Source organism: Astatotilapia calliptera, chromosome 23 (assembly GCF_964374335.1).
Source record: "Astatotilapia calliptera chromosome 23, fAstCal68.1, whole genome shotgun sequence".
Lineage (NCBI taxonomy): Eukaryota > Metazoa > Chordata > Actinopteri > Cichliformes > Cichlidae > Astatotilapia > Astatotilapia calliptera.
The window spans coordinates 38,810,468-38,827,401 of NC_137443.1; the positions used below are offsets into that span (position 1 = coordinate 38,810,468).

Genomic DNA, 16,934 nt, shown 5'->3' on the forward strand with positions numbered 1-16,934 from the left:
CAAAAAGGTTCAGAAACCTTTGCCTAGAAGGAAAAAAACTGCAACGGGTGTGAGTCGTAGAGAAAAATTCAGAAATTCTGCCAGCCAACCGCTGTGACTGCCTGGTGTACATGGATGCCAGGTTCAGCTGTTCCACTGCTGATATCCTGGGAACATCTCCGTGTGCCACGATCTTGACATCTTTTTTGTGTATTGTTCTCTTGAATTTCTTTCCCTTTTTTCTTGTTTTCTCCAACACATTAAGCACCCACAAGCACTGTTTCCTCCACGCTCAGCAGGACCCTTCCAGCCCCATACAGTACAGTACAATAACACAAATCAGCATGGTTAATGAATTCCCTGTTAACACCCCTCCCACATTTACCCCCAATAACCGCAGCACACAGCACACCTCGCTGATTGGCGGTTGAGTTGCTTATTTGGTAAATAAAACATTTGTAGAAGCTCAATTAGCGAGGCCTGTTGAGTATGAGACAGCTGTGCTCACCAGCTGCTTTTTTAAAAAAGAGCTTTGCTGCAAGGTGAAGTGAGGAGAAAAGAGAATGTCAGGAACAGGAAGGGAAAATAGTGAAGGTAAGGTGAAGTAGTGTGAAAGCTTGTTTTTCATCAGAGTGGCCTCTTTTTGTTTCAAACATGTAAAACTGTGGCAGCACGGTAAAACTGTTTGTTCGTAGCTCACAAGCATAGGTCTTCATAAAGCTTTAGCTTTATTTAGAAAGTTGAAAACTGATCATTTTGTTGCAGCAGATTGCAGAAGAATTGGCAGTCTTGGTATGAACATGCATTTTTTGCCAATGCACCAACAAAATAATGAGTAGCTGTTGTGTCAGATATAACTGGAACTATATAAACATGATTGTTTATTCCTGATATTGTCACAATTACATATTGTCAGTAGATTAGACATGTGACCCACCCGTCTTTGGACAGCTGACAGCAAACCGGCTACAACAACAACAGCTGGTTATAAGCTGTTACAGCAGCTAACGTTAGGCTCAGGTGTCCTAAAAATCACACTTTCTCTCTTGATAAGCAGTTTGCTTACATTCTCACATCGTATAAGTGTCAGAGTCCAACACTGATAGCCAATATTAGTGAATCTTTCTTTGAACAGCTAACGGAAGCTAACAACAGCTAAACGCAGCAAGCTGTTGGCAAGCAGTTAGCAAAAGAAAAGTTTAGCATATCCTCAACAAGTCGCCTTAGTATCGTTGTCACTGGACAGACAGCCACTTCAGTGACTCATTAAGTTGTATCAGATTTCTTTCACATAGTTTTACAGCCTCTTCAGCTGGTATCCAATACACATGGGCACCAGCAGACGTAAATAGCAGACTGACGGCCTGAACTCACTACAGATAAACAGTGGCCAGAGTTGTTTGTCCTACTGTTGCCACTGTAACTAGGATTATGCACCTGAATCGAGAACTTAGTTGGCTGAAAACTACAATCTACTGACATCTAGTGGTTCGATTTTACACAGTGTGCCTTTAAGTCTGTTTGTTAGCAATCCTTGCCCTAATTTTGCATTTTGATCTCCAGAAAATGCAGCTGCAAAGCATAATTGGTACTTTTTTATTTTTCAGAGAGAGAAACCTGTCTGTCTGTATTTGTGTGAGTACCTGGATAGCTGTTAATTTTTGTCAGTTCGACAATGCTAACTGTCCAGTGTTCTCTTGAATTTGCAATGGATTTGTGATTCTATATATAAGTACATACATAAAAAATGTCTTTGGATTTTCCTGGCTCAAAACAGGCTTTTGGGGGTGATCACGCATGCAATCGTGATTGGTCAGCATGTAGTTAGCATGCTTGAAGTGTTTGTCATTTAATTGCTATTTTTGGCTGTTTTCAAAAACAGCTAAAGTAAATTAAAGTCCAGTTTTTAAAAAATACTATATACATGTTTTTTTTGTTTGCAGGAAAACTCTGAGCAAATGTATGAACTAGATACCTAATAGTCTGTATATGCTAAATGTCAGCTGTAGCACAAAGTACCACAAAGTTTTTTGGGGGAGTACTTTGGCAGGTCTGCGAACAGGCAAATAGAAATACCCGGTGTTGTCAACATGGTAGCAGAACAAGTATGAGAAATTCAGTACACGTGTCAAAATGAAGCCCCAGCTCGAAGACTGGTGTGGCTTTGAGAAGTCATCAGCATCGGTGTTGAGATTTTTCTCGCCAAATCCTTGGTTGTCACACTGATGAGTACTTACTGTACTTCTGTCTTTTTACATAACTCCCTGCATATTAAAATCTCAAATAGCAACTCTGCTGCTGCTTTTGTGTGTGTGTGTGTGTGTGTGTGTGTGTGTGTGTGTGTGTGTGTGTGTGTGTGTGTGTGTGTGTGTGTGTGAGAGAGAGAGAGAGAGAGAGAGTTTTCACTGGTATGCAAGAGCTTGGCAAGGATTAAGTATCAATTTGATATTTGGACTTTCTCATGAATCTCATATACACCTTAAGAAGGAAAATAAGTCTGGGAATCCAAAGCACCTCAATGCTCGCTCTGCATGAATAATGCTTTTCCTATTTAATCTTCATAACTTTTTTTTGACTGACAGTTGGTGGGCTTTGTTAGATGTCTTAACAGGAAGACCCCTATTGCTCAGCACTGGTATGCGATCCGGCACAATATGAGACAAGTTACTTTTTTCCATTAAGAGGAAAGTCTGATAGCTTTCGGAAATGAATGCAGACATACAGCCGCTTCTAATTTTCTCAGGTCAAATGTAGTTTAGTGCCATCACTGCCATTTAAACATATATTGATGGTGGTTTATGCAGAGTTTATTGCTGGTAGAATCAATTCAATATGTGCGCTAGTGACACACAAGTTAAATATATAAATATGGAAATATCCGTAGGTGAAGGCAGGAACCGCTGATTGGAGCCGACAACTTGTGCTGAGGGTTATTTTTAACATTCAAAGGGGCACAGTGGAAATAAAACACTTTAATAGCACATGAATGCATTTTTTTCAGGTTATAGGACACCTTGTGTCAAAGGCATGCATATATATCCACTTGTGTTCATATTACTGTGTACTTGAAAGGCAAAAAAGGGGCTACGATTTTGTGCTGCCTGGAGGAAACAAGCATCATGATTGATTGTAATACGAGGACTGCTTGCACATGGTCCACGAGAACAAATCCCCACTTCTGTGCTTGGTGATAATGCAAATTGGTACATAAAATATCCATGTTTCAATTTCCCTTTTTTTTCCTGTGCTTCTTTTTCAGTGGAAGGCTGCACAGACTGGTCGGTGGACTACCTGAAATACAAAGTGCTTCTGGGGGAACCTGTAAGGATTAAATGCGCTTTATTCTATGGATATATTCGGGCCAACTACACCCATGCACAGAGCACAGGACTTAGCCTTATGTGGTACAAAAGCGCAGGACACGGGGACTTTGAGGAACCCATTAGTTTCGATGGCACAAGGATGAGCAAAGAAGAGGACGCTATATGGTTCCGACCAGCAGAGTTGGACGATGTTGGATACTATTCCTGTGTCTTAAGGTACGTTTTTTTAAGCAAATTGGGGATTTTTTTTTTTTACCTTCAAAATATGGCATTCAAAGAAAACCCTCCCTGCATTTCAGGATTATTTTTCCAGCAGTGTGTCAATAAATAATGGGGTAAATAACATTTTCTGGAGCCCTGTGGGCACAAGTAAAGCTGTGTGAAAGTCCGCCCCTGTTGATTTCTAATGGAGTCTATCATCTTTGGCCAAAGGAGCACTAGTCCTTGGTCCTCGGAGTGTCATCTCACAGTACGAAGTCCCTTTGCTTCACTTTATATGTTAAATTATTTCTTTATTCTCCTCTTGGGGACTTTAAGCTATTAGGGGCAATTGTTGAATGCATAACTCTTCGACCCTCACTAGTCTTTCTTTGAGCGAGGAGAACGAACAGAAATTCAGTGCGAGCGGAAAAAGCAGTGAAGATAAAAGAAAAGAAACGTAAGGGACTCTTGCTATCTTCGTTTTACACATGCCTGATGGTGGACGCAGACAGCTGTTTGATTTATGGGTTCCATAAAGTGGTAAAAATTTCTGGCTTCCTAGACGTTTTCATTAACATGAAGGTTGTTGGTGGTCAGTCAGAAAGACACCCGTAACCATTTCTTTCCTTTTTTTCCCCTACAGAACAAGGGAAACTTTGAAACATATCAAAGATAGGAGGGTAATCTTTTAGAAGTTAGTAGAATCCACAGAAACATTCATATTTTATGAATGACAGATAATGTGCTCTTGAGCAGTTGCATTCAGCACAGGTTTCCTTGTGTTTCTCAATTCTAAGAGTATCTAGCCATTACTATTCAGCACCATTAGCACTCTCCCCTTTGCTGTGGCAGCCGCCGTGAATAGAAACGGGCAGCACCAATCCAGCCATTCTCTATTCAGTGACGTTGGCAGCATTTTCAGGAGGTAGGCAATCAGTCAGCTCTGAGTTATTGTGTAATCACGCAGAAAGTAGAGCCATGAGATTTGATTTGGACGAGTACTGTTGCTTTGTCGCCAGTCTGCACCATTCAGAACCAAATTAAAGGGCAACACTTATTTGCCCATCATGGAGAGAACTAACAATAGTTCTGAATAGCGAGCACTTTTCCATCACAGAGGATTTCTCTCGGCGGGAATTTCTTTGGACTTTTGTTGGCCGTTTTTGCTTTCTGCGGATTATTACTGTTTTGTTGTCGAGTTGGGAAACAGTTCACTTTAATATGTAATACTTTCAGCTTTAAGTTTGGCCACAGAAATGGAATATTTATAGGCCAGCTTTGGTGCTACAAGCAGCTCTGAGATCAGGTCCAGTTGGGGGAATTCAAAATTATATTGATTAGCTCTGGCCCACTACAACTCTTTCTTAATACAACTATCCCATAGATTTAGTTGTATGTAAAGGCATGATTAAATAACATCAGTAGATAGCTTAGCTGATGCCTTTATATACATCAAATTATTAAATCTCATATGAAGTGTGATATTCATGCTTAAAGTACATCCTCGTAATTGCCAAGCCACTTGGCAACCCAGTTCCACCTGTCATTTCTGTGCTTAGGTCTTACTGCTGCTCTCCTTGACTCTGGCATTCAATGTATGATTATGAAAATGTTTGAAGGCAAATCTGAAAGTTTGATTTATTGATAGATTAACGTTACAGGGAGAAACACCCTTCAGCTATGTTGTGAAGGTTGATATTTGATAGTTTGTCCACCAGAGGGCACTCTGCAACTTCCCTGTTGCCAACACTCGTGTTTGAAATGCCACAAATGCAACAACCAGCCTGATCCAAGCGTTCAGGCAGAACGTAGGTGAGTATATAAACTACAGACAACTAATGTTATGGAAATCTGATTCATGTGTCTGAAAGATACAGAAAATATTGCCACATATTACTATATCAGATATTTGACTCAACACATATCGGTGTTACTCTTAAAAATCCTCTATAAGTTGGCCTCAAATCTAAATTACTACAGATGTCAGAGGCATCTGCTTTTGACTGTAATGACCTGAACTGCAATAAGGAAATACTGAAGTTTACTTTACAATGATGTAGCAAAGTAGCAAATCACCACATCAGATAAAGATTAGGATGAATTATTAGTCTGTTTGATAACTAATCATAATTCATGTTTTTATGTGGCATTTGTTTTCTGCAAAGAGCTTCACAACAAAGAATATAATCAACATTTAAATATAGTTCAGTTAAGTTTATGCGGTTGGTTATGGCTGGTTTACTCTGCTTACCAAATTATTCTGGTGTGGTCCAATGAAGTTGGAGACTTCTCACTGCCACGGATGACGTATATGACATGAACTTGACATGAGATTAGACTTTTTGCCAGGTGATAATTTCCATAACAAACTCACTGCTATTTGACCCTGTAGGCGAGATGATCTTAAAATGTTTCCCTTAGAAGGTTAGGAACGCTCTTCTGAGGTCACAGTATCAATGGTGGTGTGTTAACTTCCCTTTTGTGAAATGAATCAATAACTTTTCATTCAACTCCCCAAACATATAATACACAGAGCAACTTGTAATTTGTCACAAGGTGTTTACTGTCAGTTTTAGAACAGTCGGATTGAGGGAATAGACTGAATACTGTGCAGAGTTGCACATGCTTGATTATGTAATAATAACTTATTAACCTTGTAGGTAAAGGGCGTTTTCTCTTGACTGGCTCATTAGTCAGCTCTATACAGTGACATACGGTGGCTTTTAACTGGGGGAGGGGCCTGCTTTAAAAAGGCTTGGGAGGATTATGTTATTGGATACTGTGTGTGCTTCTTTGTGTGTGTGTGTGTGTGCTTCTTTGTGTGTGTGTGTGTGTGCTTCTTTGTGTGTGTGTGTGTGTGTGTGTGTGTGTATTTTGCATGTTGGGGTTCATGCAGTGTTCTGAGGCACATAGCAATACATCAAAATCGACCACATGGGACCATCAAATTAAGAAGATTTATAGTGTGGTGTTAGCATATGCTGTGAATTCTGGTGATTGGAGTCGCAATAATAAGCCCAGAGGACTGATAGTGGAGCAGTGGATTCTGTGGAAGAGGCTTTACATTGCTTCCTCATACTTGATTTAAACAGAGTCTGTGCAGTACATGGTAGAAAATATAGCTAATATAACAACTCAAAGATGAAGCTGATAATGTTGATTATCACATAAAAGTCTGGCACATGTATCAGCTGGATCTCATAGTTACTGCAATGGGAAACTGTACAGATGTGAGTGAGTTTGACAACAACCATATTGCTATGGCCTTGAAACTTGTGGACTGTGTTGCTAATTCCTTGCTGCCAGTTACCACAGGGCAACTTCATAGGTCTTCTAAAGTCCAGGTCTCAGCAGGTCAATTTCTTCGGGGCGGGGGGGCATCATGCTAAGGGCCCACAGGACTTGTTATGACACTGTGATTCATCAGCACACATATATCACACGGTGTGCTGCCTTCATGTCGTTTAGTGTCAGAGATTAAAGAAAGAAACCTCAAAGTGCTTCTACAGGGACAACACATGAGCAGGAACTGTTAAAGACTAAGCTGTTTACTCAGAGCTCAACAGCCTGAGGTTTTAGCCATACTTGGTTTTGTCACATTCGCATCATTTTCCACTCAAAGTTTGAAATGTTAAAATTTGCAGACATACAGTCGATGTCAACAGCAAAGTGGAAATGCAGCATTTTGCAAAGTGCATGGATAGTTAGAGCACTTGCAGTAAACTAACTCAACCAAGTATCTAGTGTCTTCTTTAAGTCCATTGTTATGTATTTGTGGATAGTTTTGTCCTGGGAGGGAAAAGTGTATTTTTTTAAAGGGTAAATAGAAAAACATGCAAAAAAAAAAAACTGCATAGTCGATGCAGATATTTTCATTACAGCCCTTCTTTCCTCAGATCGAGTGAAAGTTGGATGCTTGCTGTTCACACTGTGATGCCACAGTATAGCCAAAAAACACGTCCTCGTTACCGCATCACATTCCTGAAGCCAGGAGAGACACTTTAAAGTGGAGATACATTATTCAAGAGTAAATGTTGCAGCTTCGATGCAGATTGTGCTTATTTCTCCAAAATTATTAGGGAAAAACAGCCGTAGCCATATTATGTCTCGTATCACTGGAGCCTGAAATGTCTATAGGGATTTACAAGGTGCGGGAATTATTTGTTGGAGCTGATTCTGGAGCTGTCAAGATGAGCATCTCCTTTTATTAGCCTAGGAGGTTGTATGTATATAGCGTGTTTTCAGGGTTCAAAGGTATTTTATAATTTTATTTTAATATTGTGACATGCTGAAAGCATGTTTGAGAGTCATGTGATTGGCCTTTGTAAATATATAGCTGGAGTCATAGACCTGCTACCAGCGAGGTTGTTCCCAGCTCTTCCATAAAGTCAAAATGTTCTGTTTCTGAGCTATAATATATGAATCCTTAAAGGATACCTGAAACATGTTTTTCCTGTTGTTGTAAAGATATAGATTTATGAACCACGTCACAGCCTGTTGAGCTGTTCTGTCAGTGTGACTAATTTCAGTTCCCAATTACCACAGCTAAGCCAGGGGATCTGCTTCTGCTTTGTGTCAGGAGCGTGGGTCCTATAGATGATCGGCGCTTGCATATGTTTAACATATCACATTTGGTTTAGACACTTGGCAGTGTTTTTAGGTGACGTTCCTCACCGTTTGAAGCATGAGGGGTCCTAAGGAATTAGAGCACTCTGGTAGAACGAATGGATCTCAGCATAACAATAAATCATCTCTCACTGGATACAATTCATACTCGAGCACATTGCAACAATTGAATCCCCACTGCTACGGGCTCTCACCATGTTATTGTCTCAGAACAAGTATTGATAGAGACAAGTGTGTCCACGAATGATGTGCATTATTGTTCTAGAGGATCTCATGTAGACGGAATCAGAAATAATCTTTTTATGGGCTTATGTTTGCATTTAATTTATTTCTTATATGAGAATAAATGTGATTTAATGAGGTCAAGTCTACTTCAAATTAAAAATTGCTAATTTATTTAGATTTTTTTTAGATGTTTAAGTTTTTAATTGACATGAAAATTAATGAAAAGTTCGACTGATTATGAGTATCTATAATTGAAATGGCATATAGTTTAGTAAAAAAGAATGGCAATAAAATGGGTTACATGTATTGGAAAGTTAACAAGAAACGCAAACAGGAACATTCAACGATAAAAGTGCAGTTGCCTAAACGCCCACTTGTGGCGAGCTAAGAGAGCAAGTTTTTGAGTTTTATATTAAAAATGCTTTAAATTGAAGTTAGCATTTTTATAGGCTTCTACAATGCGAAGGTTTGGCCTTTATTGTTAAATAGAGGCTGATTTTTTTTCCATTTCTCACCTGTTTAAATTGCATATAGACTTGAAGTTGCATTATTAGCTGTGTGACTTCTTTTACAGGTCAACGCCTACCATGGGGGTGGCTGTAGCTCAGGTGGTAGAGCAGGTCACCTACTAATTGGAAGGTTGGTGGTTTGATCCAAGTATTGATGCCAAGTATTCTTTGACAAGATACTAACCCCATGTTGCCCTCCAATACATCCATCGAAGTAGGAAGAATGTAGAAACAGCGTAGAAAAAAGTGCTTGGGTGAATGTGCAAGTTGTGTTAAGCGCTTTGAGTGCTCAGAGTAGAAAAGGCAAGGCAAGGCAAGTTTATTTGTATAGCACAATTCAACAACAAGGTGATTCAAAGTGCTTTACAGAGACATTAGAAACAAGAACAAATAAAAAGCATGATTTAAAATTGATTAAAACAAGCAAATAAACTAACTAATTAACAAACAAACAAACAAACAAAACAGTATATAAAATCAAAACAGATAAAATCAGAACAGTAGATAAAATCAGTAGTTAAATGTAAGTTTTGAAATTTAAGCTTAAAGTGTGGATTTGGTGCTTTATTCAAATGCAGCTGAGAACAGGTGAGTCTTCAACCTGGATTTAAATAAACTGAGTGTTTCAGCTGATCTGAGGCTTTCTGGGAGTTTGTTCCAGATATAAGGAGCATAAAAGCTGAATGCAGCTTCTCCGTGTCTGGTTCTGACTCTGGGAACTGATAAAAGACCAGATCCAGATGACCTGAGGGATCTGGAAGGTTCATACTGGGTCAGGAGGTCATTGATGTATTTTGGTCCTAAACCATTCAGAGCTTTATAGGCCAGCATCAGAACTTTAAAGTCTATCCTCTGACGGACAGGCAGCCAGTGTAAGGACCTCAGAGCTGGACTGATGTGGTCCACTTTTTTGGTCTTAGTGAGGACTCGAGCAGCAGAGTTCTGAATGAGCTGTAGTTGTCTGACTGATTTTTTAGGTAGACCTGTAAAGATGCTGTTACAGTAATCAAGCCTACTAAAGATGAATGCATGGACTAGTTTTTCCAGGTCCTGTTGAGACATCAGATCTTTTATCCTTGATATATTCTTGAGGTGATAGTAAGCTGACTTTGTTATTGTCTTAATGTGTTTTTCTAAGTTTAGGTCTGCATCCATCACTACACCCAAATTTCTCGCCTGGTTTGTGGTTTTTAGATGTATAGATTGAAGTTCTCTGGTGACCTGTAATCGTTTTTCTTTGGCGCCAAAGACTATTACCTCAGTTTTGTTTTTGTTTAGCTGGAGAAAATTGTGGCACAACCAGTCATTGATTTCCTCAATGCATTTACCAAGAGCCTGTACAGGGCCTCGGTCTCCTGGTGACATTGTGATATATATTTGTGTGTCATCTGCATAGCTGTGATAGTTTATTTTGTTGTTGTTTATAATCTGTGCCAGTGGGAGCATGTAGATGTTAAACAGAAGGGGTCCCAAGATGGAACCTTGGGGAACTCCACATGTGATACTTGTCTGCTCAGATGTGAAGTTACCTATTGATACAAAGTATTTCCTGTTTTCTAAGTATGTTTTGAACCAGTTTAGTACAGTTCCTGAAAGACCTGCCCAGTTCTCCAGTCGTTTGAGTAATATGTTGTGGTCAACTGTATCAAATGCTGCACTGAGATCCAGTAAAACTAGGACTGACATTTTTCCACTGTCTGTATTCAGACATATGTCATTAAACACTTTGGTCAGAGCAGTTTCAGTGCTGTGGTTCTGTCTAAAACCTGACTGGAAGGCATCGTAGCAGTTATTCTGTTTTAAGAAGTAACTGAGCTGTTGGGAAACTGCTTTTTCAATGATCTTACTTAAAAACGGGAGATTTGAGATCGGCCTGTAGTTGTTCATTTGTGTCTTGTCAAGATTGTCCTTTTTCAGTATAGGTTTGATTACAGCAGTTTTTAGTGATTCTGGAAACACACCTGATAATAAAGAAAAGTTGACGATCTGTAACAGGTCTGACTCTAAAGTCTTTGAGACCTTTTTGAAAAAACTTGTTGGCAGGACATCTAAACAGCAGGAGGAGGAGTTCAGTTGACCTAAGATGTCCTCCAGGTCTTTGCTGTTAATAGGTTGAAACTGTTTCATGGTGTTTAAACAGTTTTTTGGTGGACACAGTACATATCCTGGATCTGCTGTTGATGTACCAAGAAAAGCACTACATAGGAACCACTCCATTTACTCTTACTTAAACTTATGCCTCAGTCACTAGACTGAATCCATCTTACTGCTGTTAAATTGCTGTCTCCACACACCAAAGTTTATGAACTGGTCCCCGTTTTTAAAATAGCCAGTTCAAAGGCAACACAACCCAAGAACCAAATGTTCCTCTGTCTCCAGCCACTGTTTTCCCCAGCTGGATGTAGTGTTAGCCAGCTGGAGTTACTAAACTGGGTTCTTTTGGTTGTGTTTGTAGTGCTAGAACCTTTTTATGAACATTTTAATGTGATTATTTGCCAAATATTATGACTTAGTGTGTTGTTAATTGTACTAAAAAGACTGTCAAAGCAGTTCTATACATGACTCAGTTGTGTTAAGGGGAATTCTAATATTTTATTCATACATGGCACTAATTAGCAGGTATTTCTCTATTTTCATACAGTTTAAGAGTGTAGCTTCCTTGCCAAGTTTTGCCAAGCTCTTATTCTAATAAGGTTACTTCTGGCTCCTAAAAGCATTGGTTAAAAGGCGACAAACCTATACCGTGAAAATGGCAGTCAATCATTGGGTGATGTCTTAGTGCCTTTGGTAATTTTTGAGAAAAAATAAAGTGCAGCTGTGTAAAATTTTCAAAAAATGTTGTACTGATATAATTTTCATGTTGCTCAGTTCTACTAAGATGAGTGTGAAAGGCTGATATAGCTGTTAAGAGCACAGGATATTAGGAAGGATGCTTCTCAGTGTATTGCCCCTGTGAAAGAAATCCCAGGGAAGTCTTGCAGGAATATATTTCCGAGCAGCTTGGACACCATGTGGCATAATAGACACGTTGACAGAGACACATCTGTACTGGGTAAAAAAAACAAAAAAACAACCATGAACATCTTTATAAGTTTGTCAGTTTGTGAAGTTTTGAGTCTGAAAAGCAGCTGGAGAAAATGTGCTAGCAGGGTATACTTCCAATCCAAATCATCAAGTTTCGACCGCGTTTTGAATCAAAGGCAGGTTGCTCACTAGTTTTGGGAAGTTTTTCATCTTCCTGTTTGTTCATGCTTTCAAGACTTGTGTGAATTCCACAAAGTGTCACAGCACAACAACTTGTCATTTGTTTGAAAAACTGGACTAAATGTTACATAAAATTGCCTGTAGGAAGGATGTTCTTGTGGCATTTTGGAGTTATTCATCATTTATTTCTTTCGTTCTCTATGGTGCGCTGGCGCACAAACACGCTCTTACAAATATGCTCTTTTCACCCTCATTTCATATGCTACATTATACCCTGTGACTTCTCATTGCTGGCCTTTCTGCATCTAGCGGCGGGCCTGCCCTCGTCACATTTCTGCGTATTTGCTCAGCTGCACTTAAGGGTGTCAGAGGGCATCATCATACACCAGTGCGCGCGCACACACACACACACACACACGCACAAAAACAACATGTCACTCCTCCAATCCCCTGAGACAAGCTGCCACTGACAGGAACTTAAAATGCCTCCGATGCGTATGTGAAAGCAGGCCAACATCAACAGATGTGCTTGCTCATATATTCGAATCATGTACGCCTGTCTCTTTCACTCTCTTGGATTCATACTTATGTGCGTGGACATACAAATATCTACACGCATTACAGGAAATATGATGAGGCATGCTCACAACGCATACAGTGCAGGAGTGGAGGGGAGCAGACGAGTGGAGCCGTGTGTGAAACCGAGGTCAGCACTCAGCTGTTCCAGACGTAACACCCCGAGGAACTCTGTTGTGTGCGGAGCAAAAACATCTGCAGCGGCAGGGCATGCTACTTACTGTACCATGACACAAAACACAAACTCACGCACACACAAATTCATGCACATGAGCCGTCCGGGAACTTGAAGGACACAGACTCCCCAGCAAGTGCTGCAAGTCTCTTTATTATAATAATAATAATGGATTGCATTTATATAGCGCTTTTCGGGGCCCTCAAAGCGCTGTACAATTCCACTATTCATTCACTCTCACATTCACACACTGGTGGAGGCAAGCTACAGTTGTAGCCACAGCTGCCCTGGGGCAGACTGACAGAAGCGAGGCTGCCATATTGCGCCATCGGCCCCTCTGGCCATCACCAGTAGGCGGTAGGTGAAGTGTCTTGTCCAAGGACACAACGACCGAGACTGTCCGAGCCGGGGCTTGAACCGGCAACCTTCTGGTTACAAGATGAACTGCCAACTCTTTGAGCCACGATCGCCCCTTTAAGACTATTAGCGTTTCAAAGTTTGCTAATTCCTTCTGTTTTGTGCTGCTCTGACAGCTGAGAAAGTAAAAGCTTTTGTGGCTAGCATGGTGGGAAGATAGAAAAACATAGGTTGAGATCATTAGTGAACCAATGTCTACTCTGTGTTTTAGCATCGAGTGAGATCATCACATTTATGACCTAGATTTCAGCACTGGATAGATATGTTTTCCAATGATAGCGCACCAAGATAGAAGTGCCAAAGAACGCCTTTTGTTCACTTAGACACACATCAGAAGAGCAGGCTGGTGACCCCAAACAGCTGTGGCAGATGGCTGCTTTTCCCTCAGTCTAGTTCTGCTGGACGTTTCTTCCTGTTAAAAGGGAGTTTTTCCTTCTCACTGTCGCCAAGTGCTTTCTCATAAGGGGCTGTCTAGATGTTGGGGGTTTTCTCTCTAACTGCTGGGTACCTCCCAATATAAAGCATCTTGAGGTGACTGTTGTGATTTGGCACTATATAAATAGAAATGAACTGTATTGGATTGGCCTGTTATGAAACAGTATTTTTTATGCTATACAAGAGGGTGTAAACAGAAGGAACAAGAGCAATAAAGCAACTTGAAAATGGCCAAGAAAGTCCAATAGAGATGTTTGCAGTTTCCAAATTCTTCTTCTTTTTCTTCTAGTTATACATAGGTCACTCTCCAGTATGATCAGTGGTTAAAGTAGGATTTGGCATTTGGTGGATTTGGGCCTTTTTGAATTTAGCTAACTGAGTTTGACACGATATAAGCAGATGTTAGAGCTGTTATGTCATATGGCTAATTTCCAAACCCTAGACACAATAAAGTTAGTATTAAAGGTAGAATTTGGTGAGTGAATCTAGTCAGCATAATCTCCTGAAATTTAAATTGACCTCACACTGACCATGAAGACAACCCTCTGCTCTGCAACAGTCCAACTCAGTGATGCACTGTGAACTTCACCACAGTACTCCAAACTAACCCACTTATCCTGCAGTGCATCAGTTTTTTCAGGAAACCCATTAATAACAGAAAACATTTACGTCAAGTTGTTTTGCAAGATAATTCACAAAAAAATAATTCATCATTGCTATATATCCAATATCTGTTTTAAAAACTCTCAAATTAATTGGGAGATTGAAAGTAAGCTGTAAATTCCCAGTTTGTCGAATTTCACTTGGTGGGCACACCGTAAAAACAAAATCCTAAAAAAACAGTAATATTCCGGCAGCTGGGGCGCCAAAATAATACCAGAAAATAACAGAAAATAACTTTCTCATGAAAATACGGTTATTTTCAGTAATGACAATACAGTTTGTTGCCCTAATTTTACATGGGATTTTGCCTTTTTCAAGTGCTTTTAAACATTAAATTAGGAACATTTTAATGCGATTAAACAATGACATTACCTATAAACAAGGTCAATGAATGCTGCAATATGAATAATAATACTTAAATGTACAGAAATATACAGTTAACAGTTGGTTTAAATAATAATGCATTGCATTCATATCGCGCTTTTTGAGACCCTCAAAGTGCTTTATAATTCCACTTTATAATTCCCCTCTGGCCATCACCAGTAGGTGGTAGGTAAAGTGTCTTGCCCAAGGACACAACGACCGAGTGTCCGAGCCGGGGCGCGAACCGGCAACTTTCTGATTACAAGGCGAACTGCCAACTCTTGAGCCACGATCGCCCTAAATAACAATAATTATTATTATTATTTGATGTAAAAAAAAGTTTATACGAATCATTTTATATATTTTTCCATAGCATTACATTTGAATTTAACAGTTCAATCTTTCAAATAACGGACAAATATATGTGAAATTATGATGCATTTGTGAACGTATTTTAACAATATAAATATGCATATGTACAGACAAATACATGTAACAAACAAGAAAATTATGTTTTATTACATTTACAGTGATTTTACGTTAATTTACATTTGAAATGTAAAATCAGAGCCTATTTATGTGAATTTAATGATATTCTAGGAGAACAGTACAAAACTGTAAAATACACAGTAAAATACTTTTATATTACAATTTTTTTTTACAGTGCAGTCCTTGCCTTTGAATATCTCCGGTCCTCCCTTTCTTACTTCTTTCTCCTTCTCTGAGTGTCATTACACCCACAATAACATATTTATTTTCCTCCCTGGAAAGTGCAGTAACTTTGCATTAGGTACCATGGCACAGTGTGCAACAAACCTGAAAGAATAAAGGCTTGTGTTGAAAAGAGGCTATTTGAAAAGATGCATTTGAAATTACCTCGTCACTTGAAAAACTTTACCGCTGAAGTACCGTAAATGCAATATTGACACTTGCACCGTGAATACATCACAGAGTCGACATGAAAAATGGATCGCTTTAAGGGTGTAAGCGGGAATATTGGTTGTCATTTTCTTATGACTGAGCAAGCATCACCAGCATTGACTGGAAGGAACAGGAGGATTAGGCACACAACAACAAAAATGAACTCTTTTATGTATTTACCTGCCTATCAGATTTAATTACTCGTCTAGAAAAGGTCCTGATATGTAATTCCAGATTGTTCCAGCCTACTTTAACCACTGGATATAACCCAAGATGCTATCTCATTCACTTTCAGGTATCATATCTTTTTCATGACATCAAAGAAGGAAGTAACTTCTTAAATGATGTGTGGTAGTGATTGTTCACATATAAAGTTTTATACTTTTTATTAATGTAGAGTTATTCAGTTGCAGTTTTGTTTCTGTTTGTTTTTCTTCACCGGGGCATATAGTGAGGCACAGAATGTAAAACCCTACATCTCAGTCTAAATGTTTTATTATTCAAATCAGTTTACTGGAAATATTCTTCAGTGAGTCATGAAAAATGGAGAGTCAGTAAATTATATAAATTCTAAATGATAGAAATTAAAATTATATTAATTGAATCAGTTATAATTAGAGACATTATTTAGACACATACATTCTTCATGATCATGACTGATATGGGTCAGGTGTCATTTACTCTTTTCTTGTTACCAAGTTTATAAGCCAGCAAATACATTAAGGTACAGCAAATACTTAAAAGAAGGCGGTCCGATGAAAATGGTTGTGTGGGTGTAGCCTCAATGTCAAAGAAATAGGATTAAGGTTTATTGGTTTTAAATCAACACATTAGACTTGAAGATCCAAAATTATGAATTGCACGTGTCAAAATGGACACATGCAATAGTTATAGGGGGTGAAGGTGCATTTCAGTCACAGAGTTTATATTAAAATTGGACTTGGCTTAAAGGTGTCCAAAGTGAAGCCAATCTGACTTAAACTTATGTTCATTTAGAGATAAAGTCTATCTTGCATCAAAGCCTCGGCTCAGTTTTAGAAGGTGGCCAGTGTTTCACCTTTCACCCTATCCTCCAGCTCTGGCACGCTGCCACTGTGTCTGGTTTATTAATGGGTTTCCTGCATGTCCTGCAGATCTTGGGCTGTATCCAGCTAAGGGCAAATGGAGGGGAAGATAATTCCATGTGCCTGTTTAAATCTAAATTGCACATGTGAGACACACACCTAGCAACTGTGTACCTACCAACACTGTGCACATTCAAAATCTTTTCCCAACTGTCCCAGGCTGCAGCCATGTTGGCTGTATTAGTATTCGTGG

General features: G+C 39.3%; 1 protein-coding gene across 4 annotated transcripts in view; it reads left to right on the forward strand.

Moving 5' to 3' along the window:
- LOC113015675 (interleukin-1 receptor accessory protein-like 1-B) overlaps nucleotides 1-16,934 on the forward strand; it is a 341,411-nt gene that overhangs the window by 123,382 nt on the left and 201,095 nt on the right. For 3 of the 4 annotated variants that reach the window (XM_026157785.2, XM_080297753.1, XM_080297754.1), the window contains one exon: nucleotides 3,239-3,518. In XM_026157785.2, the coding sequence (XP_026013570.1) occupies nucleotides 3,239-3,518 (280 nt within the window). Of the gene's footprint in view, nucleotides 1-435; nucleotides 574-3,238; nucleotides 3,519-16,934 lie in introns of those variants that run through there. The other variant, XM_026157788.2, reaches the window with a different exon arrangement.